The 23,074-nt window shown below is 55.9% G+C and overlaps 3 protein-coding genes and 1 pseudogene across 5 annotated transcripts in view; 3 read left to right on the top strand and 1 right to left on the bottom strand.

Moving 5' to 3' along the window:
* Nucleotides 1–21,781, top strand: part of UNK (unk zinc finger) — a 43,392-nt gene extending 21,611 nt beyond the window's left edge. The window contains exons 2-16 of one of the 3 annotated variants that reach the window (XM_050764212.1): nucleotides 4,760–4,969; nucleotides 7,665–7,841; nucleotides 8,008–8,138; nucleotides 8,628–8,763; nucleotides 9,314–9,431; nucleotides 11,251–11,335; nucleotides 12,837–12,979; nucleotides 13,396–13,560; nucleotides 14,172–14,237; nucleotides 14,668–14,842; nucleotides 15,722–15,823; nucleotides 15,958–16,146; nucleotides 18,511–18,692; nucleotides 19,296–19,553; nucleotides 20,294–21,781. In XM_050764212.1, the coding sequence (XP_050620169.1) occupies nucleotides 4,760–4,969; nucleotides 7,665–7,841; nucleotides 8,008–8,138; nucleotides 8,628–8,763; nucleotides 9,314–9,431; nucleotides 11,251–11,335; nucleotides 12,837–12,979; nucleotides 13,396–13,560; nucleotides 14,172–14,237; nucleotides 14,668–14,842; nucleotides 15,722–15,823; nucleotides 15,958–16,146; nucleotides 18,511–18,692; nucleotides 19,296–19,553; nucleotides 20,294–20,449 (2,293 nt within the window). In that variant the 3' untranslated portion in view covers nucleotides 20,450–21,781. The other 2 variants (XM_050764210.1, XM_050764211.1) reach the window with 2 other exon arrangements.
* Nucleotides 1–23,074, top strand: part of LOC126939213 (CST complex subunit TEN1) — a 224,897-nt gene that overhangs the window by 10,748 nt on the left and 191,075 nt on the right. The window lies entirely within an intron of this gene.
* On the bottom strand, nucleotides 16,827–18,601 carry LOC126939259 (uncharacterized; annotated as a pseudogene).
* UBALD2 (UBA like domain containing 2) overlaps nucleotides 21,809–23,074 on the top strand; it is a 468,792-nt gene continuing 467,526 nt past the window's right edge. Inside the window, exon 1 of the mRNA XM_050764500.1 lies at nucleotides 21,809–21,812. The gene's annotated coding sequence lies outside the window, so the exon portion shown is untranslated. The remainder of the gene's footprint in view (nucleotides 21,813–23,074) is intronic.

Raw genomic sequence — 23,074 nt, 5'->3', positions numbered from 1 at the left:
AGGCTGAGGTGGGCAGATCACAAAGTCAGGAGATCGAGACCATGGTGAAACCCTGTCTCTACTAAAAATACAAAAAATTAGCCGGGTGCGGTGGCGGGCCCCTATAGTCCCAGCTACCTGGGAGGCTGAGGTGGAAGGATCACCTGAGCCCTGGAGGTTGAGGCTACAGTGAGCTATGATTGCACCACTGCACTCCTGGGTGACAGTGAGACTGTCTCAAATGGAAAAAAAACAAGCCCGTGTGCTTGTGGAATGTTATCAACATTTAGCAATACCTATATATGTGAAAAGACATTTTCAAAGATGAAATACATAAAAATCTCATTACAGGCCAGGTGTGGTGGCTCACACCTGTAATCCCAGCACTTGAGGAGGTCAAAGCCGGGGAGGATTACTTGAACTCAGGAGTTCATTACCAGCCTGGGTAACATAGCGAGACCTGTCTGTACTAAAAATCAAAAAAATTTAGCTGGGCATGGGGGCATGCGCCTATAGTCCAGCTACTCCAGAGGCTGAAGTGGGAGGATCACTTGAGCTCAGGAGGTCAAGGCTGCAGTGAGCCCTGCTTGAGCCGCTGCACTCCAGCCTGGGCAACAGAGCGAGCCCCTGCCTTAAAGAAAGAAAAATTTTTATGTGTGTGTATGTGTGTGTGTGTGTTTGGGTGTGTATATATATAAAATATATATGTATGTATTACAGAGTCACAATTAACGATGAACATTTGTAATCCATTTTGATAAAAGGGATCCCCCAACTTTGCAAAATGTTATCCCCTCAAAAAGAAATCTAAAGTCCGCTGGGTGCAGTGGCTCATGCCTGTAATCCTAGCACTTTGGGAGGCTGAGGTGCTTGAACCCCAGGGGCAGAGTTTGCAGTGAGCCGAGATCATGCCACTTCACTCCATCCCGGGCAAAAGAGTGAGACTCTGTCTCAAAAAAAAACCAGAAAAAGAAATCTAAAGTCTGAAATATTTACCATTTGGTCCTTTATAAGAGGAGTTTGCTGGCCGGCACAGGGGGTCATGCCTGTAATCCCAGCACTTTGGGAGGCTGAGGCTGAGGCTGAGGCAGGTGGATCACAAGATCAGGAGATCGAGACCATCCTGGCTAACACGGTGAAGCCCTGTCTCTACTAAAAATACAAAAAAATTAGCCAGGTGTGGTGGCACGCACTTGTAGTCTCAGCTACTCGGGAGGCTGAGGCAGGAGAATTGCTTGAACCTGGGAGGCGGAGGTTGCAGTGAGCCAGGATCACACCACTGCACTCCAGCCTGGACAACAGAGGGAGACTCCGTCTCAGAAAGAAAGAAGAAAAAAAAAAAAGTTAAATTCGGGCTCTAGGAAGAGGGTTGAGCACCATGCAGTGTCATCTGGACAGAGAAAGGCCAGTAACAGAGAGGTCAGTTTAGGAAAAGATCCTAAGTCCCTGATCCAGGGCAGTGGGAATGGAAGTGAAGAGGCTTACCATGGAATCTGTGGCTCACGGTCTGTCCTGATCTATGAGAGCCCTGCCAGCTAGAGCCTCTGTGGAGTCTCATCTGCACGTGGCACCCTGGACATGTCTGCCCCAAGTCAGCAGGCTCACCAGGTCTAGCTCCTGTCCTCGGGGACCTTTCCTTCTCCAGGACAGACTGTGCCCAGAGGCAGGGTGAACATATCCTAGGTTTCTCCTCCTGCCTCCCTGTGCTTTCATAAGGCACTGACACCAGGCAGGCACGTGTCACTCTTAGAACTACCAGGTTTAGCAAATAAAGGATGCCGGCTGGGCATAGTGGCGCATACCTGTAACCCCAGCTCCTCTGGAGACTGGGGCAGGAGGATTACTTGAGGCCAAGAGTTTGAGGCTATGCTATACCATGATTGAGCCTGTGAACAGCCACTGTACTCCAGTCTGGGCAACATAACAAGACCCTGTCTCTTAAAAACAAACCAGGATGCCAGTTACATTGGAAACAGATAATTTCTTTTTTTTTTTTTTTTTTTTTTGAGATGTAGTTTTGCTTTTGTTGCCCTGGCTGGAGTGCAATGGCACAATCTTGGCTCACTGCAACCTCTGCCTCCTGGGTTCAAGTAATTCTCCTACCTCAGCCTCCTGAGTAGCTGGGACTACAGGCATGTGCCACTATGTCTGGGTAATTTTTTTTTTTTTTTTTTTTTTTTTTAGTTGGAGCCTTGCTCTGTCACCAGGCTGGAGTGCAGTGGCGCGATCTCGGCTCACTGCAACCTCCGCCTCCCAGGCTCAAGTGATTCTCCTGCCTTGGCCTCCCAAGTAGCTGGGACTACAGGCACAGGCCACCACGCCCAGCTAATTTTTTTTTTTTTTTTTTTTGAGACGGAGTCTCGCTTTGTCACCCAGGCTGGAGTGCAGTGGCCGGATCTCAGCTCACTGCAAGCTCCGCCTCCCGGGTTCACGCCATTCTCCTGCCTTAGCCTCCCGAGTAGCTGGGACTACAGGCGCCTGCCACCTCGCCCGGCTAAGTTTTTTTGTATTTTTAGTAGAGATGGGGTTTCACTGTGTTAGCCAGGATGGTCTCGATCTCCTGACCTCGTGATCCGCCCGTCTCGGCCTCCCAAAGTGCTGGGATTACAGGCTTGAGCCACCGCGCCCGGCCCCAGTTAATTTTTGTATTTTTTAGTAGAGACAGTTTCACCAGGTTGGCCAGGATGGTCTCGATCTCTTGACCTTGTGATCCGCCCGCCTTAGCCTCCCAAAGTGCTGGGATTACAGGCATCCATGGGCTCATGCCACCGCGCCCAGCCATTTTTAAAATATTTTTAGTAGAGACCGGGTTTCACCATTTTGGCCAGTCTGGTCTTGAACTCCAGACTTCAGGTGATCCACCTGCCCCGGCTTCCCAAAGTGTTAGGATTACAGGTGTGAGCCACCGCGCCTGACCAGAAACAGATAATTTCTTTAGGATAAGTATGTCCCATGTAATATTTGAGACTTAATTAGGCTAAAATATTATTCATTGCTTATATGAGATTCCAGTTTAACTGGGTGTTCTGTCCTTAATCTGCCCATTCTAACCATGCCTCACTCTTCTGTGCTGCTGTCTCTGGGCCCAGCTTCCTTCTTTCAGGAAAGTTCCTTCTCTCCCATTTTCTGTTACCTCCTGAGGTAGTTTCTTTGTGGGTCCAAAAAGTCAGGAAGAGGATGTACCTCCCAGGAGAGGGATGGTTGTAGCAGTTTGAGGAATGGGTATCCCAGCTCAGTGCCAGGCTTGGTGCCTGTGTGCAGCAGGAGGGCACAGCTTTCTGTCTAACCAGACAGTAAAGGAGAAGAGCCTTTGCTTCAAATGCCAAAGGGACCAGGAGAACATCAGGCTGTAGGGAGCCTTCCAGATTTCTGCCTGGGGTCTTCAGGATGTACCTGGAGCCCAGAGATGAAGCCCTTGAAATGTGCAGTTTGCCTCCTGCACCTCACCTTATTCTCCTTTTCTTGTTTCTGTTCCCTTCCTATTCCATGCACATCCACAAAGGTACTGGGAGCTCTTAGAGCCAGACACACTCTGTCTCTAAGCTCATCCTGTTCCTGTTCCGAAAACACCTTCAAATTCTTCATCCGCTAGTACCTGTCCTCCCCGCTTCCCCTTTCCTCCTTCCTGCATCCCATCCTGGGTCAAGGATCCCTCGTTTGGATTGACTTGTTCCCTTCGTGCTTCTTTCTGCAGTCTCCAAGCCTCTGGCACCATCCTTCTGAATGGCGTTAGATGCCCTATCCCAAGTCATTTGTTGCTTGCATTGTTAGGCTTGAGAGACTAAAGAGAACTACACTAACTGCTTGTCCTTCCTGGGGCCAGGGGCGGGGGGGTCCAGTCTAGGAGACCCCCCAACCTGGACACATGTAGTGAACAAAAACCCAGATGTAAGGGGGTAAGTGGGTCTGGGGCCTTCCACTGGGTGGGATGTGGGAGAAGAGATTTGGGAGTGTCTTGGATGTTACACATGCAGGGCAGAGGAGAGAGACCAGTGAAGGTTGGGAGGAGGCGGCCAAAAGGAGACAGCTTCATGCCCCCAGGACATAAATAGCCCGGCTGCTGCAGGTACTCCACATGAGGTGACATGACGGGACAGAACAGGCTGGAGCAGCAGGGGCGGGGTTGGGGGGTGGGTCTCTTCAGAACGTCAGTATGAGTTTTTTTCCCCAAGCACAGATCTAGGTAGTGCTAGGAAATGTCTCTGGGCGGAGGTGGGCAGACAGGACGGTAATTACTGAGTCAGTAGTCCCCAGGGATGCCTTGTGACCTGGGCTTTCAGCTTCAGAGCTGAAAAGCCTAAGTGCTTATCTGCAGATTCCTCCTCTCAGCCCACAGCCCCAGCTCATGCTACAGGCGAGGCCTGCAACAACAGGCAGGTGGACCTGGGTAGCAGAGGCCTGTAGAGTTTGGCAGAGGTGCCTCATGCTCTTGTTTGCAGCCCTTTGCCTGTGATTAGTGGTTTGACTTGGGAAACCTTGGAAAGGGCTCAGAGAACCAAGCTGCTGACTAACGCCACAGCTGGTCAACACAGCAGACAGCTGACCGCCGAGGCCGCTGTGGTCTCTGGTTCCTGCCTTTCAGGCTGGTGTGGGACTGGGGTGTTGGTTTGGATCCTAGAGCTGAGGTGTAGCCTTACAGCTCCGGGTCTCTCCTGGTGTCCCAGTGGAACTAGCACCCCAGAGCAGGGCCCTCCGGGGACTTGGCAGCTAACTTCTTGCTGGGAAGCAAGAGATTTCATTCTCTGCTCCTGGCCTGCCCCACGTGGGGCTCTCTCTGCAGGTACCTGAAAGAATTCCGCACGGAGCAGTGCCCACTCTTTGTGCAACACAAATGCACGCAGCATCGGCCCTACACCTGCTTCCACTGGCACTTCGTGAACCAGCGGCGCCGCCGGTCCATCCGCCGTCGGGACGGCACCTTCAATTACAGCCCTGACGTCTACTGCACCAAGTACGACGAGGCTACAGGCCTCTGCCCGGAGGGCGACGAGTGAGTGACCCAGGCTGTCCTTAGAGGAGCCCCATGTCTCCTTCTGGGTCAGATGCCCTCAGGGTAGGCTGGGCAGATTCTGGGAAGCCATCCAGAGGACTGGTTGCAGCCTAGCCCATGGCCCGATCCTGGGCTCAGACCCCACCATCCCTGGCCGTGGGCTGCGGGGAGGTGCCATTTCCCTTTCCCACTTTTAGGAAACGTAAGATGCCTTTCTTTCACTAAGCCTAAGGGCCCACATCTAAACCCCGGAGGCTCCCTGGCCTTTTTTCATCCTCCCCTGGGGATCACAGGGCCCCTCTCCCTATCCGGGAGGTACACTTGCCACATCCCGTGCAGTTCCCACCAAAGCTGGCTGTTTCGAGAGAGCGCCTCACTGGTGCCCAGGTTTGCTGACCCTAAATATTTTACTGCAAATCTCTGTAGAGAAATAGGGCACAGCACTGACAGACATAGGAAGGTGCCACACCTGGGAGTGTCACTGATGGAACATTCACTGACCCTGCTTGTCTCACAGAACCTTCCCTATGTCAGCCCTCTTTTTAAAAATTTGTATAATTGTATTTATTTAGACAGGGTCTCCCTCTTTCCCCCAGGCTGGAGTGCAGTGGCACCATCCTCGCTGCACCCTCAAACTCCACTCTGTTGCCCAGGCTGAAGTGCAGCGGTGCGATCTTGGCTTACTGAAACCTCCGCCTCCTGGGTTCAAGTCATTTTCCTGCCTCAGCCTCCCAAGTAGCTGGGACTACAGGCGTGCACCACAAAATATGGCTAAGTTTGCATTTTTAGTAGAGACAGGGTTTCACCATGCTGGCCAGGCTGATCTCGGCCTCCTGACCTCAGGTGATCTGCCCTCCTCGGCCTCCCAAAGTGCTGAAATTACAGGCATGAGCCACTATGCCCAGCTTCGGTTCATTTATTTGGTTTTTTTTGAGATGGAGTCTTGCTCTGTTGGCCAGGCTGGAGTGGGCACCTGCTTCCACCAGCACTTCCATGTCAGTTCACTGCAACCTCCACCTCCTGGGTTTAAGCAATTCTACCTCGGCCTCCCAAGTAGCTGCGATTACAGGCGCAGGCCACCATGCCCGGCTAATTTTTTTTATTTTAGTAGAGATGGGGTTTTGCCATGTTGTCCAGGTTGGTCTCAAACTCCTGACCTCAGGTGATCCACCCACCTCAGCCTCCCACAAGTGCTGGGATTTACAGGTGTGAGCCACCGCGGCTGGCCATGATTTAAAACATTTTTAATTTGTAGAGATGGGTCGGGGGATGTCCACTGTGTTGCCCAGGCTGGTTTCAAATTCCTGGCCTCAGATGATCTTCCTGCCTTGCCTCCCTGCTGGGATTGCAGGTGTGAGCTACTGGCCCGGCCTAGCACCTCTTTCTCATGGAGGCCCGAGGCTTGCTGACCCTACCCCTAGCCTAAAGAAGCACTCAGGGGGCCGGGCGCGGTGGCTCACGCCTGTAATCCCAGCACTTTGGGAGGCCGGGACGGGCAGATCACGAGGTCAGGAGATCGAGACCATCCTGGCTAATACGGTGAAACCCCGTCTCTACTAAAAATACAAAAAATTAGCCGGGCGTGGTGGCAGGCACCTGTAGTCCCAGCTACTTGGGACGCTGAGGCAGGAGAATGGTGTGAACCCGGGAGGCGGAGCTTGCAGTGATCCGAGATCGTGCCACTGCACTCCAGCCTGGGTGACAGACAGAGGGAGACTCCGCCTCAAAAAAAAAAAAAAAAAAAAAGAAGCACTCAGGAGATGAAGGCTATACCTGGGTTTTGAGTAGATCATTTGCTTCTCTGATGGCTCCCAAGCCTGGGCAGCATTTGTTCTCCCAGATGTCTGTCCTGCCCAGGAATGCCAGGCCCTGTTGGGCCCTGTTTAGGCTGCAGGCAGCAGCAGGGCAGTTCTCTTACCCCGCAGGAGGGCTCGCCATTGCCTTCTTCCTAGTGTACCTTCCAGGCCATAGTGAAAGCTGTTCAACAGTTAGGGAAAGGCTGGGCGCGGTGGCTTACGCCTGTAATTCCAGCACTTTGGGAGGCTGAGGTGGGCGGATCATGAGGTTAGGAGATCGAGACCATCCTGGCCAACAAGGTGAAGCCCCGTCTCTACTAAAAATACAAAAATTAGCTGGGCATGGTGGCATGTACCTATAATACCAGCTACTCGGGAGGCTGAGGCAGGAGAATTGCTTGAACCAGGGAGTCGGAGTTGCAATGAGCCAAGATCGCACCACTGTACTCCATCCTGGCAGCAGAGTGAGACTCCGTCTCAAAAAAAAGAAAACAAGGCCGGGCGCGGTGGCTCACGCCTGTAATCCCAGCACTTTGGGAGGCTGAGACGGGCAGATCACGAGGTCAGGAGATCGAGACCATCCTGACTAACACGGTGAAACCCCGTCTCTACTAAAAATACAAAAATTAGCCGGGCGTGGTGGCGGGTGCCTATAGTCCCAGCCACACGGGAGGCTGAGGCAGGAGAATGGCGTGAACCCGGGAGGCGGAGCTTGCAGTGAGTGGAGATCGCGCCACTGCACTCCAGCCTGGGAGACAGAGCGAGACTCCTTCTCAAAAAAAAAAAAAGAAAACAAACAAACAACAACCAAAAAAACAGTTGGGGAAAGGGCAGGGGGTAGACAGGGAAGCCTAGGCTGCAGGCAGCAAAGTTGAGTGTCCCCCACTACCATGTTCCAGGTGCCCATTCCTGCACAGAACCACAGGAGACACTGAGCGCAGGTACCACCTTCGTTACTACAAAACTGGAATCTGCATCCACGAGACAGACTCAAAAGGCAACTGCACCAAAAACGGCCTGCACTGCGCTTTTGCCCACGGGCCCCATGACCTCCGCTCCCCTGTCTACGACATCAGGTGGGCTGGGTGCTGGGCTGGGCTGATGGCAGTAGGCTGGGGTCCAGGGCAGGGGCCTGGCGGCTGATGACGGTGAGTACCTCAGACTGCAGTGGAGGGCTGGCACTCTGGTTCTTGCCCCCTCATGCCCCCTCTCCACCCTCTCTGTTCTTTCCTCTCCTCCCAGGGAGCTTCAGGCCATGGAGGCCTTGCAGAATGGCCAGACCACAGTAGAAGGGAGCATAGAGGGCCAGTCGGCTGGGGCTGCGAGCCACGCCATGATAGAAAAGATCCTCAGCGAGGAGCCTCGGTGGCAAGGTACAGGCATCCACGCCTCGGCCGCGCCCTCCCTGTCCTGCTCATAGCTGCCCTGGGGATTTGACTCACCTCCACCTACTGCCTGCTGTAGCCGAAGCCCTGACCTGGCCCGCATCCCACCCTACATCCACCATTCAAAAGGCACCTCCAGGGGCGTTTTCTCTGACACATCATGTTCCCAAGATCCCCCCAGGCTTTCACATGTGCACAGGCACGTACATAAGTGCACATGCAAATGTTTTCAGCTCTGCAAGAGTGCCCTTTCACCCTGTGAGCTGTGAGTGTCTCTCTGACGGACAGCATCTGTCGTCCTTGCTGCACCTGGGGCTGTGCTGTGGCCTGGGAGGAGGGGCCCTACTCACATCTTGCAGGGGCCTCCTGTCTTGGACTCCTTCCCAGTGGCTTCTCCTTCCCTCCACTCCAGTCCTGCTAGTCTTGGGGTGCTCCAGCTCCTCTCACCTGACCCCTGCCCTCTGGCCCCCTGTGCAGAGACTGCTTATGTGCTGGGGAACTATAAGACGGAGCCTTGCAAGAAGCCCCCGCGGCTGTGCCGCCAAGGCTATGCCTGTCCCTACTACCACAACAGCAAGGACCGGCGGCGGAGCCCCCGGAAGCACAAATACAGGTCCTTTGGCCCCAGGAGGCCAGCCATGGGAGGGAGGAGTGGCAGGGAAGGGGTCAGACAGAGGCTGCTCCCACTGTGGCTCTCTGGGAGGAGGGGAGGCTGGTCCTGGGGATGACAGGATCGCAAACCCAGGGCCCAGGGGAGGGCATAGTGAGGATGGCTGGACAGTAGGAGCCCAGCTTCACCTCCTGCATGAATGAGGACCCTGGTCAGACCGTCTCTGAGGCCCCACCGCTTCTGAATCTTGAGGGGAATGTGTTGGATGAGGACCAGGCTGCAGTGTGGACAGTGTGGTTGTGGCTCCAGCCTGACCCTACTTGGGCTAGTGGGAGGGCCTGGCCAAGGGGAATCAAACAGTATCCTTTGTGGTGATGTGACCAGGCTGGGCCAGAGAAAGAGCTTGACTTGTGGCACCAGCAAGGCCCTGACTCTGCAGCTGGTCTTTTCCATTTCTGTGCCCACGCCAGTAAGGCTGGGTCCAGGTGGCACCTGCTAGGCTCCGATCTCACCCTCTCCTTTCTCCATCTGACCCCACCCTCTTGTTGGCCAGGTCATCTCCATGTCCAAACGTCAAGCACGGGGATGAGTGGGGAGACCCTGGCAAGTGTGAGAACGGAGACGCCTGCCAGTACTGCCACACCCGCACCGAGCAGCAGTTCCACCCCGAGGTGGGCCCCACAGCAGGGTTGGGGGGTGGCTTTGGGAAGTAAGGAGAGGCAGGCAGGGTCAGTGGAGATGTTGGCAGAACCCATCCTGATGCCATCCTGGAAGAGGGACTTGTGGCCACCGGCTCTCCCCAGGCAGTGCCTAGAGGAACCCCGCAGGCTGAATTTGGCACCTTCTATTCTGAGCCCACACTCAGCAAGCAGCCCTCTGCTTCCAGTTGTGTGTCCCCCAGGCCTCCGGACAGGGCAGGTGTAGATGGAGTGGGGCGACCTGGCCACTCTGGGCTTTGCACCGCTCATGGTGCTTGTAATCCAGTGAATCAGGATTGAAAAAGTAGGGCCAAGCATGGTGGCTCATGCCTGTAATTCCAGCACTCTGGGAGGCCAAGGTGGGTGGATCACTTGAGGTCAGGAGTTCACGACTAACCTGCAACATGGTGAAACCCCATCTCTACTAAAAATACAAAAATTAGCCGGATTTGGTGGCAAGCACCTGTAACCCCAGCTACTTGGGAGGCTGAGGTGGGAGGATCGCTTGAACCCGGGAGGCGGAATTGCAGTGAGCCAAGATCGCGCCACTGCACTCCAGCCTGGGTGACAGAGCGAGACACCCTCAAAAAAAAAAAAAAAAACAAAACAGGGCCAGGTGCGGTGGTTCACACCTGTAATCCCAGCTCTTTCGGAGGCCGAGGCGGGCAGATCACAAGGTCAGGAGATCGAGACCATCCTGGCTAACATGGTGAAACCCCATCTCTACTAAAAATACAAAAAAAGTTAGCTGGGTATGGTGACGGGCACCTGTAGTCCCAGCTACTCGGGAGGCTGAGACAGGAGAATGGCGTGAACCCGGGAGGCGGAAGTTGCAGTGAGCCAAGATCGCACCACTGCACTCCAGCCTGGGTGACAGAGCGAGACTCCCTCAAAAAAAAAAAAAAGGGCCAGGTGCGGTGGTTCATGCCTGTAATCCCAGCTCTTTCGGAGGCCGAGGCGGGCAGATCACAAGGTCAGGAGATTGAGACCATCCTGGCTAACACGGTGAAACCCCATCTCTACTGAAAATACAAAAAAAGTTAGCTGGGTATGGTGACGGGCACCCGTAGTCCCAGCTATTCGGGAGGCTGAAACAGGAGAATGGCGTGAACCTGGGAGGCGGAGCTTGCAGTGAGGTGAGATCGCACCACTGCACTCCAACCTGGGTGATGGAGCGAGACTCCGTCTCAAAAAAAAAAAAAAAAAAAAGGATTGAAAAAATAAGCTCCTTCCAGTGAAGTAGCCTGGGCCATATCAGTGTGCCTAGGTCTTGTCTGGGGTTCAGAGAGGCACCTGCAGTCCCTGCCCTTGGTGTTCCATGGAAGCCACGACACCCTGAGGTAGACACGCGGACAGAAACTACCTTATGTAGCTGCAGACAACAGAGTGGAAGGTTACTTAGTATAGGTCGCAACCCAGGTTGTCCTGGCAGGGGTCACATTGGCAGGGGTGGCTGCCTGAGATGTGGCTCTCTTAATGCCCAGGAGGCGCATTCAGAGGCACAGCCCTGGCCATGCCCGTGAGTGGAGAGTCGCTGGGGGATCCCTTTGGGAGGGCTGGTGGGACCTGTGACCCCAGAAGGGAGGCTGTCGGTGACAGTGGGGAGTGGTGGTGGGCTGCCTCAGGAGTTTGAGTAAGAAGCTGGTAGGGAGAGACATAGTGGAGGGGAGGGGAGGGGCCGGGGACACAGGGCAGGAGATGACTAAGCCAGCCCACCCATGCTGGAGGAAGGGGAGCCTGCCCAGCCTTCCCTCAGGGCCTGAGCCTGACCCGCCTCTGCTCTGCCCTCCAGATCTACAAGTCCACCAAGTGCAACGACATGCAGCAGTCGGGCAGCTGTCCCCGAGGACCCTTCTGCGCCTTTGCCCACGTAGAACGTATGCTGTTCCCATTGCCCCAGGGCAGTGCCCTCTCCCACCCCTCCCTCCCCTGGCCCGCTCAGGCTCAGGCCGGGGATGGCCCCTGGCAGTACGCCCTGCACAGGAGTTCCGGCCTGCCAGCAGTGGGCCTTGTCCCCACTGGAAGCTCCGTTCCCCCACCTTTCTGGAAGTAGCCTTGACGGCCGAGAGCTTCCAAAGTAGTGAGATAGAGACCGCAGGGATTGTCCCCCTGGTTGGGCACTTACGGTTCCAGGGAGGGTTGAGGCACTGTGCCTTCCATAGCTGACGTGGCAAATCCCACCAGTCACCCGTGTCATACCCATGACAGATATCACTAATGGAACATGGAGCTCTTATCTGCTGAGTGCTGCTCAGGCCTCTAGAGCAGAGCTAGCCAGTTAGAATATAATGCAACCCCCATATTATATAAACCCCATGTCATTTTAAAGTTAAAATCTTTAAGCATGTTAACAAAAATAGCAAAATATGAAAATTAACTGGGCATGGTGACACATGCCTTTAATCCCAGCTACTTGGGAGGCTGAGGCACGAGAATCACTTGAACCCAGGAGGTGGAGGTTGCAGTGAGCCGAGATCATGCCACCACACTCTAGCCTGGGCAACAGAGTGAGACTCTGTCAAAATTTTTTTTTAATTGGAAAGTATGTTGTTAAATTAATTTTAATAACATATTTATATTTAGCCCAATATAAAAGGTTATTATTTCAATATACAAAATTTTCAAGACATTTTACCTTTTTTTGTAGTAAGTCTGTGAGATCTGATGTGCATTTTAATGCCTACAGGATATTTCCATTCAGACCAGCCTATTTCAGGTACTCAGTAGCCACGTGTGGCTTTCGGCTGCCTTGTGGGACAGTGTGGGTGTGGATCCTCAGCATAACACTGTGGGCCGCCACCAGTCTCAGAGACAGAGCTCTAGTTTATACCTGCTAACACCTCTTTCTACCCCCAAGATACTGCCCTGGGTCTCCTTAACCTCTTTCCAGGCTCAGGCCCTATCTCTGAGATGAGAATGGAAAATAAATTGAGGGCCTTGGGAGGGAGAAGCATATTCTTGATGCGGAGGTGGTCCCCGGCCATGGGCATTGGGACCGCCTGGTTAAGACAGCATAAGGAAGTGATTCAGGCTTTGGAGTTGTGCGGATCAGCGTTCAAGTCCCAGCTCTTCTGTTTTTCAGCTCTGTCACTTTGGTGGGTTTACCTGACCTCTCTGAGCCTCAGTTTTCTTGTCTATAAAACAGAGACCATGTTACTGGTATCTTCTGGTCACCATGAAGATTCACGATCACTGCAAAGTGCTGGCACAGTACCTGGTACACAGTAAATGCACAGACATGGCATTACTAGAGATGTCGTAGGAACCTTCCCTTTATGTGCAGGGGGATTCGTGGTCTCCTTTGGAAGGGACCCAGGAACATTTTTGGAGGGACAGAGCTGCCTCGGGCCTGCTGACCCCTGCCCCTGACTCTTGCAGAGCCACCCCTAAGTGACGACCTGCAGCCTTCCTCAGCTGTGTCCAGTCCCACCCAGCCGGGTCCTGTCCTGTACATGCCGTCTGCCGCCGGAGACTCGGTGCCTGTGAGCCCCTCCAGCCCGCATGCCCCTGACCTCAGTGCCGTACGTGCCCATCCTGGGGAGTGGGTGGGCACCATGCCTGACAGAGCCAACACTTGCCTCCTAGGCCCTTTCAGCCTGGGCTTGGGAGGTCATCCTGATATTTGTCCTCGGGCCAGGGGGATCTGTCTTTCCCATCTCAGCATTCTTTGTCAAAAGCCCAGGCACGGGGGTGGGGTAGGGCAGTCTCCAGAGCCTGTGCTGATGAGCCTGTAGGACTGGTGGCAGGGACACAGCCTGAGGTCACCCCCTTTCCCTCGTGAGCTTCGGGCTCCCTGAGTGGTCGCTGCTGCTCGTTGGCAGATTAAAGTGGAACTGAGCCCCTTGAAGACTCCCTCTGAGGAGGGTGGAGGACGGGCCACACACCAGCCTACACTGTGCCCACGGGCCCACTCCCTCCCTCCCCTCCTTCTCCACAGCTCCTCTGTAGAAACAGCAGCCTAGGCAGCCCGTCTAACCTCTGCAGCTCCCCGCCGGGCTCCATCAGGAAGCCCCCAAACCTGGAGGGCATTGTCTTCCCCGGGGAGTCTGGCCTGGCCCCTGGCAGCTATAAGAAGGCTCCCGGCTTCGAGAGGGAAGACCAGGTGGGAGCCGAGTACCTGAAAAATTTCAAATGCCAGGTAAGGGATGAGGGAGGCAGCAGTGAGGTTAGCCTTCTCCTGCGTGGGGCAAGAGAATCTTGGAGGAGTGTCCTGGTCCAGCTATGGGGAGGATGACTGGGAGCTAGGACTCCATTGTCCTCGGCCTCTTCAGGACTGAACAGAGGGAGCAGTATCAGCCCATTTGCAGCTGAAGACAGGAAGGCTGGGGAGGCTGCACAGCCTCCCTGGGGCCGCAGAGCTGGTTAGGAGAGAAGCCGGATCCCGCCTGGGTGCGGTCGTTCCCCTGCCCTGAGCTGCCTTCATAGAAAGGCAGGGTCTGGGGGAGCAGGACACAGGGGTCCCTAACTGGACCTGGAGAGAAACCTTCTGGGCTTACATGAGGCCTAGTGTCACCTGGAGGAGAAAGGCAGCTCCCTGCTTAGGGTAGGGGAAGAGAGTAGGGGTGGGGAGGAAGAAGGGGGTGTGTGCATGCATGTGAAGAGGGGTTGCATGTCTGCCCCCACCTGCCCCCTGCTACCTGCAGCCTCAGGGTCAGATGGACTCAGGGACACCCCAGCACCACATTCACCCACTCCCTGAATTTTCTCCCTCAGGCCAAATTAAAACCCCACTCATTAGAGCCCAGGAGTCAAGAGCAGCCTCTGCTTCAGCCCAAACAGGTATAGAGCTCTCAGCCCCTTCCTCCCCTCTGCTGTGGACAGGACTGGCCCAGACCCCCAGGAGGCTTTGGGGAGTGGGAGGCACCACTTTCCCCGAAAGCTGAGGGCAGGACTAAAGTGAGGTCCCAGCCACAAATCCAGAGAGGGTAGGGGGTCAGGCCCTGGAGCCCTGCACTCTGCCAGGCCCTGTACTTCCTTCTTTCTTCCCTGCTACAGGATCGTAGGGGTGAGCGGGCCTGGCAACCTCCGCACCTCCAACTCCATGCTCTCGGCAAGGTGTCGGGTGTGCCAGGGCCCATGTGGGCATGGGGGCACCCGGACTAGAGCTGGCACGGGCTGTTTCCCTTGTCCCCAGCCCGTCTCCAGCCTCTCGTCCTGGCCTCCATATGCAGGCCTCCCATTGCCTCCCCTTTTCCCTCTCTCGTTGCAGGACATGCTGGGCATCCTCCCCGCAGGCAGCCCCCTGACCTCAAGCATCTCTTCTAGTATCACCTCCAGCCTGGCAGCTACCCCCCCTAGCCCAGTGGGCACCAGCAGCATCCCCGGCATGAATGCAAACGCTCTGCCCTTCTACCCCACCAGCGACACGGTAGAGTCAGTCATAGGTAACTAGGCCATTTCTGTTTGCAGGCCCAGGACTGGGTCTGGGGTCAGAGACCCCCCAGTCTCTGAAGCAGGTCTCAAATCAGCACACCAGACCCCTTAGACATCTGTCTTGGGAAAATCAGGGGGTGGGAGCTCTGCGTCCTTCGAGCTAAAGGGGAAATGACCCCAAGGTGTAGGGCCAAGACCGGCCCTTAGAGCTCCTTCGCACAAATCAGAAAGAGGCGCCTTTTCCCCTTGGTGAGTACAGTCTCACCCCAAGACGTGCCATTCAGTCCCCATTCATCTCCCTGGTGTCCTTGTGTAGTGAACACCCTGCACAACATTCTCAGAATTCCTGGTGCTAGAAGTCGGTGCTCCTTTCTTTCGGTCCTCATTTCTAGGTGCCTGCTTTGTGCCAGGTCCTGTGGCAGGCACTGGGGAGACAGGTGACAACGTGCTGCTCCTCCCCTGTAGAGGGAAACTTCCCACCCAGTGGACATATGTCAAGCACCTGCTATCCACCAGCCACTGAGTGCCCAGAGACCCGCCCACCCCCACTGAGCCCGGGGCTGAGACCCTCGAGTTGTAACATCAGGGGACAAGATCCCTGTCTGAGGCAGGGACCCTGGATGGGGATATGATTCCTCCTGGAAGTGTCAAAGGATTCAGAAAGGAGAGGCATTTGGGTTGGACATGACTGGCAGACGGCATCAGAAGTCAAGAGTCAGGATAGGCATAGGAAGCAGCTGAAGGTAGGGCACTTGGGAGAATACAAGGGGCTTGGGGAGAATACAGACCCAGCGTAGCATGGGCGTGAAGATGCAGCGTGGGCAGGAGACGAGGTGGTCAGGGTCAGATGGGCCCTCGGGAGGTCACATCCTACTCTTCTCTGTCCCTAGAGTCTGCTTTGGATGACTTGGACCTGAATGAGTTTGGTGTGGCCGCCCTGGAGAAGACTTTCGATAACAGCACAGTGCCCCACCCAGGAAGCATCACCATCGGTACTGGGTGTGGGTGGGCAGGGCAGCCTGGAGGACTCCTCGGGTTCCCGCCTGGCCCAGGCCCCTTGGTCCATGTGCCCCGCCTGGCTTCCGCTGCCCTCACCCAGCCCGCCCTCCCGGGGCCTCTCTTGCAGGCGGCAGCTTGCTGCAGAGCTCTGCGCCCGTGAACATCCCCGGCTCCTTGAGCAGCTCTGCCTCCTTCCATTCAGCATCCCCGTCCCCTCCTGTCAGCATCTCCTCGCATTTCCTGCAGCAGCCCCAGGGCCACCTGAGCCAATCGGAAAACACATTTTTGGGAACCTCAGCATCACATGGATCTTTGGGTAAGAGGGGGAGTGGTTCACTGAGAACTGGGGCAGGAACCTGGGCCTTTAGGAGGTGCCTCTGGCCACCCCATCTACGGTGTATCAGCCAGGCTTGGGGTTAGAGCAGAGGCCTTGGGCCAGGAGGCAGAGTGAGACTCCTGTGTGTGTGACCCTGGACAAGTGATTGAGCCTCTCTGCCTTAGTTTCTTGTGCTGTGAAATGGGTATAATGGCAGCATCCACTTCCTAACATTGTTGCGAGCGTTGAATGGAGTAATGGGGTTGAAGTGCTAGGCACGAGGCCAGTGCAGGTGAGAGCAGGGGTCTCAGAGTCGCCAGGGCTGGGCCTGGTCTCTTTAAAACCATGGTTCTGTTCTGCCCAGTCACCCCAGGCTCCGAGAGGCTAGCTCACACCAGCCAGGTTCACAGGGGACCAAGGGGGAGAAGCCAGACAGGCTAACCCCTGGCTCCGGGTGCCCTTCCTGCTGGGCAGAGGCTCCAGGGAGGCCCAGGGCTGGCCCAGAAGGCTGCCCACAGAATTAGAATGGTAGGGACTGGGGGTTTCTGAGGGCATTTCAAGGTTTAGTGGCTAGAAGAATGGCACAGAGGCCTGTGCCACCGCGGGTCGGCTGTGCATCTCCTCTTGTGTGTGTTGGGATGTTCCTGAGGGCAGCATGGGAAGCACATGGCACCGCAGCTCTCACTCTCCCCCAGTAGCTGCAGAGACCAGGAGCTCCCTGCCCGGGAGTGCCAGCTTTTGCTCAGGCCCAGGGACTGAGCCCTTCAGAGTTCTGATTGGGTGTGGTGGCTTCCTTTATCTCATTCGTGATCCCAGAACAGCACATGGATTTCTCAGCGCTTTCCAGTGCTAAAGAGGCTGTTGTTCTCTGTTACGTTGATTCTGTCAGCTTTAGGTGCTTGGTGTTGCATTTTTCGGACTTGCCCCATATTCGGGTGGAATCTTTTTTTTTTTTTTTTTCAAGATAGGGTGTCAGTCTGTCACCCAGGCTGGAGTGCAGTGCAGTGCAGTGGCGTGATCGTAGCTCACTGCAGCCTGGAACTCCTGAGCTCAGGTAATCGTTTCACATCAGCCTCCTGAGTAGCTGGGACCACAGGCGTCACCACCATGCCCGGCTTCTGGTGGCATCTTGACTTAGCTCCACTTACTGGCCACACACTCCTTCCTGTACCTTTTGACTATTGAGCACAGGTGTATTGATACAGGCGTGAGTGCAACAGTCCCTGCTGTCCAACAGCTGTGGCCATTGTGGGACTCAGAGGTGTCCAGCCATTGGGATCCTCCTGAGAATCGTAGAGGGCCCACCTGGACAGCAGAGTCAGGAGATCTTCTCTGAGGGAGGAGGAGAGATGGGTGAGGCAGGAGAGCCTGCCACAGGGCTGGTCTCATGTGGGTGGAGTGACCCTGAGATCTTCCTCTGGGACGGGGCAGATGGCTCAGACAGTGCATGCCACAGGTCCCCACACAGGACCAAGTCCCTCCTCTGTAGGTGCACTTGTGTGGCTCAGAGAGCAGAGCAATAATCTTAAATCTGGTTCTGGAACATCCCGGTTAGATTAGTGGGAAAGGGAGTAAGGAAGAAGTCACCAGAAAGTACACATGGGCAGAGTGAGGCCAGAAGTGGATATGGGTCCTTCTCAGAAGCTAGGGGCTACCCTGGGGGCCAGAGCAAGGGGACCTGACGTTAGTAAACATCTGTTGAGCGAGTGAGCAGAGGACAGCTGGGTTGGCTGTGCATGCGGCATAGTTGACTGGAAAGCATAGACCTTTGGAACCACACTCCCTCTCTGTGTCCTGGCCCTACCACTTACAATTTTTGTGATCCTTGGTAACACATTTTATCCAGGGTCCTCGTCTGTAAAACAAGGGGGATGGCCCCAAGGCTCCCTGAGCTCTTCCTGTCCCAGCTCTGCCATCTGATGAGGCTCTGGCCTGTCTTCCCCTTTATCTCTTCCTGGGCCTCACATCAGGCTGCAAAAAGGCCCTAACCTAAAAGTGAAGCCACCATTATAAATTGCCACTATCGGGGGCCTGGGACTGCTCCCACGTGCAGTACTTCCTGAGTCCCCTGAGTTACCCTGTGAGGCCAGCGATGGGAGTCCCGTTTCCCATATGAGAATGCTGGGCCTCAGAAGTTGAGTGGCACCAAGTAGCAGGTGGCACTCAAGGTTAGGTCTGACTCCGCCCATGCCACCTGCACCTTCACAGCCTTCCTGTCCCTGGAAAATTCTCTGGCCTGACACTAGCTGGAGCCTTGCACACCCATCCAGTGGACAGCCAGTCCCTGGAACCCCTGAGGCAGGGCTGGCCAGGGCCTGGGCCCAAAGCCCTCCGAGGCTCATGTTCTTCCCCTCCCTGGGGCAGGTCTGAACGGGATGAACAGCAGCATCTGGGAGCACTTTGCCTCTGGAAGCTTCTCCCCGGGCACTTCCCCCGCTTTCCTATCAGGGCCAGGGGCTGCTGAGCTGGCCCGACTTCGGCAAGAGCTGGATGAAGCCAATAGCACCATCAAGCAGTGGGAGGAGTCCTGGAAGCAGGCCAAGCAGGTACCAGGCCCCACATCGGCCTTCCCCAGTACCTGGTGGCATCCAGCCCAAGACCTTCCTTCACAGAGCGGGCGTGGGGTGGGGGAAAGCGGGGGTTGAATAACAGAGCAGAAACTAGTTTTGTTCGCTCACTCTCCCCCTGGGAGGACTTGCCTTGCCAGTCAGGACCCTGGGTGGTTACTGTTGTTGCAGGCTTCGAATGCCCTCTGCAAGCTGCTTGTAGTCTGTCCCAGGACCATCCGCCTCCTCCCAGTAGCCTCGCCTCTCCAGGGTTCCAAGTCCAAGGTTCTGGGTTCTGAAATGGGCCCCCTGTCCAGCTGCAGCCGGCTACCCTATGGGTGCTGGCCAGAATCCCAGCTCTACCCTGTGCCCCCTGCTGTGCTAGGCCCAGGCCCCTTTCCCTGGCCACAGAGGGGACAGTCTCCTGTAGGTCCTGAAACCTCTGTGCAGACAGCATCAGCCTCCTCCCTGCTCTCCTCCCAGACAGCCAACCCAGCTTCCCAGCAGGCCCCACAGCCAGAGTGGCCCCCCGAGAGATGGTGCTCTCTGGGGACAGGGGGCAGGGCAGGGCCATTGTGATGAGACTATATGCTGGGCCCACAGGCTTGTGATGCCTGGAAGAAAGAGGCGGAGGAGGCTGGTGAGCGGGCCAGTGCGGCGGGCGCCGAGTGCGAGCTGGCCCGGGAGCAGCGGGATGCACTGGAGGTGCAGGTGAAGAAACTCCAGGAGGAGCTGGAGCGGCTACACGCAGGGCCCGAGCCCCAGGCCCTGCCCGCCTTCTCTGACCTGGAGACGCTCTCACTCTCCACCCTCTACTCCCTCCAGAAGCAGCTGCGGGCCCATCTGGAACAAGTGGACAAGGTCAGCCCAGGTCAGGGAGCACTGGGTAGGGTGCACGGTGGCCTCAGCCAGCGCTTGGACTCTGACCTGGTCCGGGCTGCTCCGGGGACGGCTTCCTTCCTGAGAGCCTCTGTCCAGGACTGGGCCAGCACTCAAAAGGCCGGCCTGCTGGGAGTGGGTGAGGAGAGTGCACTGAGGAACATGAAAAGGCTGGGGGTGAGGGGTATCGGTGCCACCCCCAGCACCCCTGGGGGAAGCCCTGACCAAGCTGCGCTCAAATGCCTGGGCCCCAAATGCGTCCTCCTGTATACCCTCCATGGAGCAGTGGACCTTCCAGTGAGGCCCAGGACCTCAGGGCTACCCCTGCCTTCCCAGGTCTGCTGCTGGGTCCCAGGGGCCAACGTGGCATGGTGGGAAGAGCTGTCTTTCCTCTGTTCTCGGGCAGCCAGGCCCCCAGGTGTGGCCCTGGGCATGTCTCAGCCCTTTCTGGGCCTCATTTTCCCCATTTGGGGATTAGAAGGTCAAATGAGACCGGGCGAAGCCTCTGTGAGGGGTGGGCGTTGTGGCAGCCTGGCCATGCGCCATGCAGAGGTGGACTCTCAGCCTGCTCTCACCTGCCAACAGGGGTCTGGGAGCACACTGTTGAGCTTGGTGCCTCAGTTTCCCCATCCCAAGGGGGCTGAAGTGAGGATCAGGGGAACTCCTTGCTCAACTTGGGGCCAGACCCATGGATGGTGACCACAATGCCCCTTTCCCTGCAGGCCGTGTTCCACATGCAGTCGGTGAAATGCCTTAAGTGTCAGGAACAGAAGCGGGCAGTGCTGCCGTGCCAACATGCTGCACTGTGTGAGCTCTGCGCTGAGGGCAGCGAGTGCCCCATCTGCCAGCCTGGCCGGGCCCACGCCCTCCAGTCGTGACCCTGCAGGCCTGGCCCAGCCTGGCCCAGATCTTCTCACCTAGGACTTTTTAAAGTATATATATATATATATATGAATATATATATATATATGTGTATGTATGTATATGTATATGATTATGTATATGTATACATTTCTGTATGTGTGCAGGTATGCGTGGTGGTGTGGACAGTGTCTGTGTGTATATCTGTACATAGATATAGACACACACTTTAAAAGACTTACCAAGCACTTTTTAAAAGAAGAAACTATTTTGCAGTCCTCCCCTACCCACTCCCTGCCCTTCCTACCGCAGAGACGACATCCCCTCTTCTCCCACTGGCCTTTTGGCAGATAATCTGTTTCTGTCTCTTTTTTAATGTAGGAACTAACTATTTTTAACTTCTTCCTGGGGCCTGAGCAGGGAAGGGTGGGACTGGAAGGCACTAAGGGGAGGGGAGAAGCCCTCAGGGCAGGCTCTGCTCCCCCTACCTCCTTGCCAGGGCAGGGGTGGAGTGTGGAAGACGTGGGTCCCCCAGAGCAGGCCTGGCCCCCAGCTATGAGGGCCTTGGAGGCCTGAGGGGGTGTGCTGGGGGTCTCAGCTGGCTTAGCTCCTAGGTTTACCAAATGTATAGTTCTGGGGAGAACAGTAAGGGCTGGAGGCCAGTGCTGCAGGGCCAGCCCCACTCCCAACACCTGGGCCCTTGAAGCTCCTCGAGGGGCAAGGCCCGGGAGTTCCAGCCCTCAGGTTCCTGAGGGTCCACCCTCAGTCCTCTCCCCCTGGACTCCCCACAAGAGCCTCCTGGCCCCAGGGCCACCTACCAGGCTGGCACTCATTCTATGACCTCCCCACCCCCTTGACCACTACCAGCTGCCCCCAGCTCTCCCTGCCCCCTCCCCTCTCTGGCAGCTAGCAGGGCAATTGGCGTGGAGGAGTGCAGACTGAGGACCAAGGGGGCCCAGGCCCTGCCCTCCTAGCCGGAGGGGCTCCGTATGCATTCCTTGGTGCTCTCTGAGTGCAGCTGGTGTCCCGCCCTGTTCTGGGCGGACGCCTGTGTGCGTGTGTGTGTGCCTGTCCAGTGTATATCGTGTCTTAGCTTCCATTTTAAAAATTGTTCTGTACAGAGAGAGATGCAGCAGGGGCGGGAGGGCAGAGCGGGCAGAGGGAGCAGCTGCACCCCAGCACCGGGTGTCTGGGGTAGGAGCTGAGAGGGTCTGGTCCTGGCCCAGGCTCCCCCTTGGGCTCAGCACGAAAGGGCTTTCAATGAGTTAAGTGAAAACTTTTTCCTTTTTTACAAAAATGCAAAAATCAACAAAGCTCCAAACCTATTGGAAATAAAATATGAACTTGCAGTGGTAGCTTCTTTACCTGGGGGTGAGGGGGAGTGGGTCCCAAAAGAGGGCCTCTGAACTATAAGGTGGGCCAGGAGCCCTGCCTCACCCATGGAAACAGTTGGTGCCCACACCCCTGAGGTGTGGTAAGGCAGCTGGAGAGGCCTGGAAGCTTCCTGAACCCACTGGGCCCCAAAACAGTTCAAGTGCTTTCCGACCTAGGCCTAGGGGTTGATGACCTAGGGACACTTAGCCTTGGACACAGAGGCCTCCCAGGCCCTAGGACTCTAGGGCTGTATGGTTAGCGGTGACTGGCAATAGGGCCCCTAATTGTTTCTCAGAGGAACAGTGTCTTCCCAACTGGGCATGATGGCGCACGCCTGTCGTCCCAGCTACTAGGGAGGCTGAGGTGGGAGGATCACCTGAGCCCAGGAGGTCCAGGCTGCAGTGAGCCGTGATTGCACAGCTGCCTCCAGCTTGGGTGACAGAGTGAGACCCCATCTCAAAAACAAAAACAGGCCGAGGTGGGCAGATCACTTGAGGCCTGGCCAACATGGTGAAACCCCATCTCTACTAAAACAAAAAAATACAAAAATTAACCAGGCGTGGTGGCACATGTCTGTAGTTCCAGCTACTCAGGAGGCTAAGGCAGGAGGATCCTTTGAACCCGGGAGGCAGAGGTTGCAGTAAGCTGAGATTGCACCATTGCACTCCAGCCTGGGTGACAGAGTGAGACTCCATCACAAAAACAAAAAACCCAGTGCCTTCCCATTGGGATGATTTGCTGGGAGGGCCCAGAGGAAGTCCTGCCTTCTGCCTTCTTCACCCCACCCTGCCCCTGAGGGAGGAGGGGCTGAGGCTTAAGAGGCATGTCCTCCCTCCCACCTCCTCAACTAGGCTGTGCGGTGGGGGTGAGAAGACACCCTGGTGGGATCCTCTTTGCATGGTCTCAGGGGCCTTGGATGTCATCTCAACGAACCTCGTCTCCTGTCCTCATCTTGTGCAGACTCAGAGGTTCCCACGTGGAACCAGGGTCACACAGCTACGATGACGTGATGACCAGCCCTCAGCTTCTGACCCCCCAGGCAGGGTAGGGACCCAGCTCCACTATGCCCTGCTGTCTCAAGAGCAGCCCCTCAGCCTCAATCTGCACCCTCGGGAGGCCCCTGCTCACTGTGCTCCCCTGAGGAACGGGTCCCTGTGCTGGGTGTTGCCACAGGAACTGGTATGCCTGGTGAAGTGATGTGTTCAAAGCCCACAGCCAAAAATCACCCTAACCCTGCCTCTGCCTCAGTTATTCCCATACCCACCCCC

Source organism: Macaca thibetana, chromosome 16, assembly GCF_024542745.1.
Source record: "Macaca thibetana thibetana isolate TM-01 chromosome 16, ASM2454274v1, whole genome shotgun sequence".
Taxonomy (NCBI): domain Eukaryota; kingdom Metazoa; phylum Chordata; class Mammalia; order Primates; family Cercopithecidae; genus Macaca; species Macaca thibetana.
This window is presented reverse-complemented; position numbering and strand designations above follow the sequence as displayed.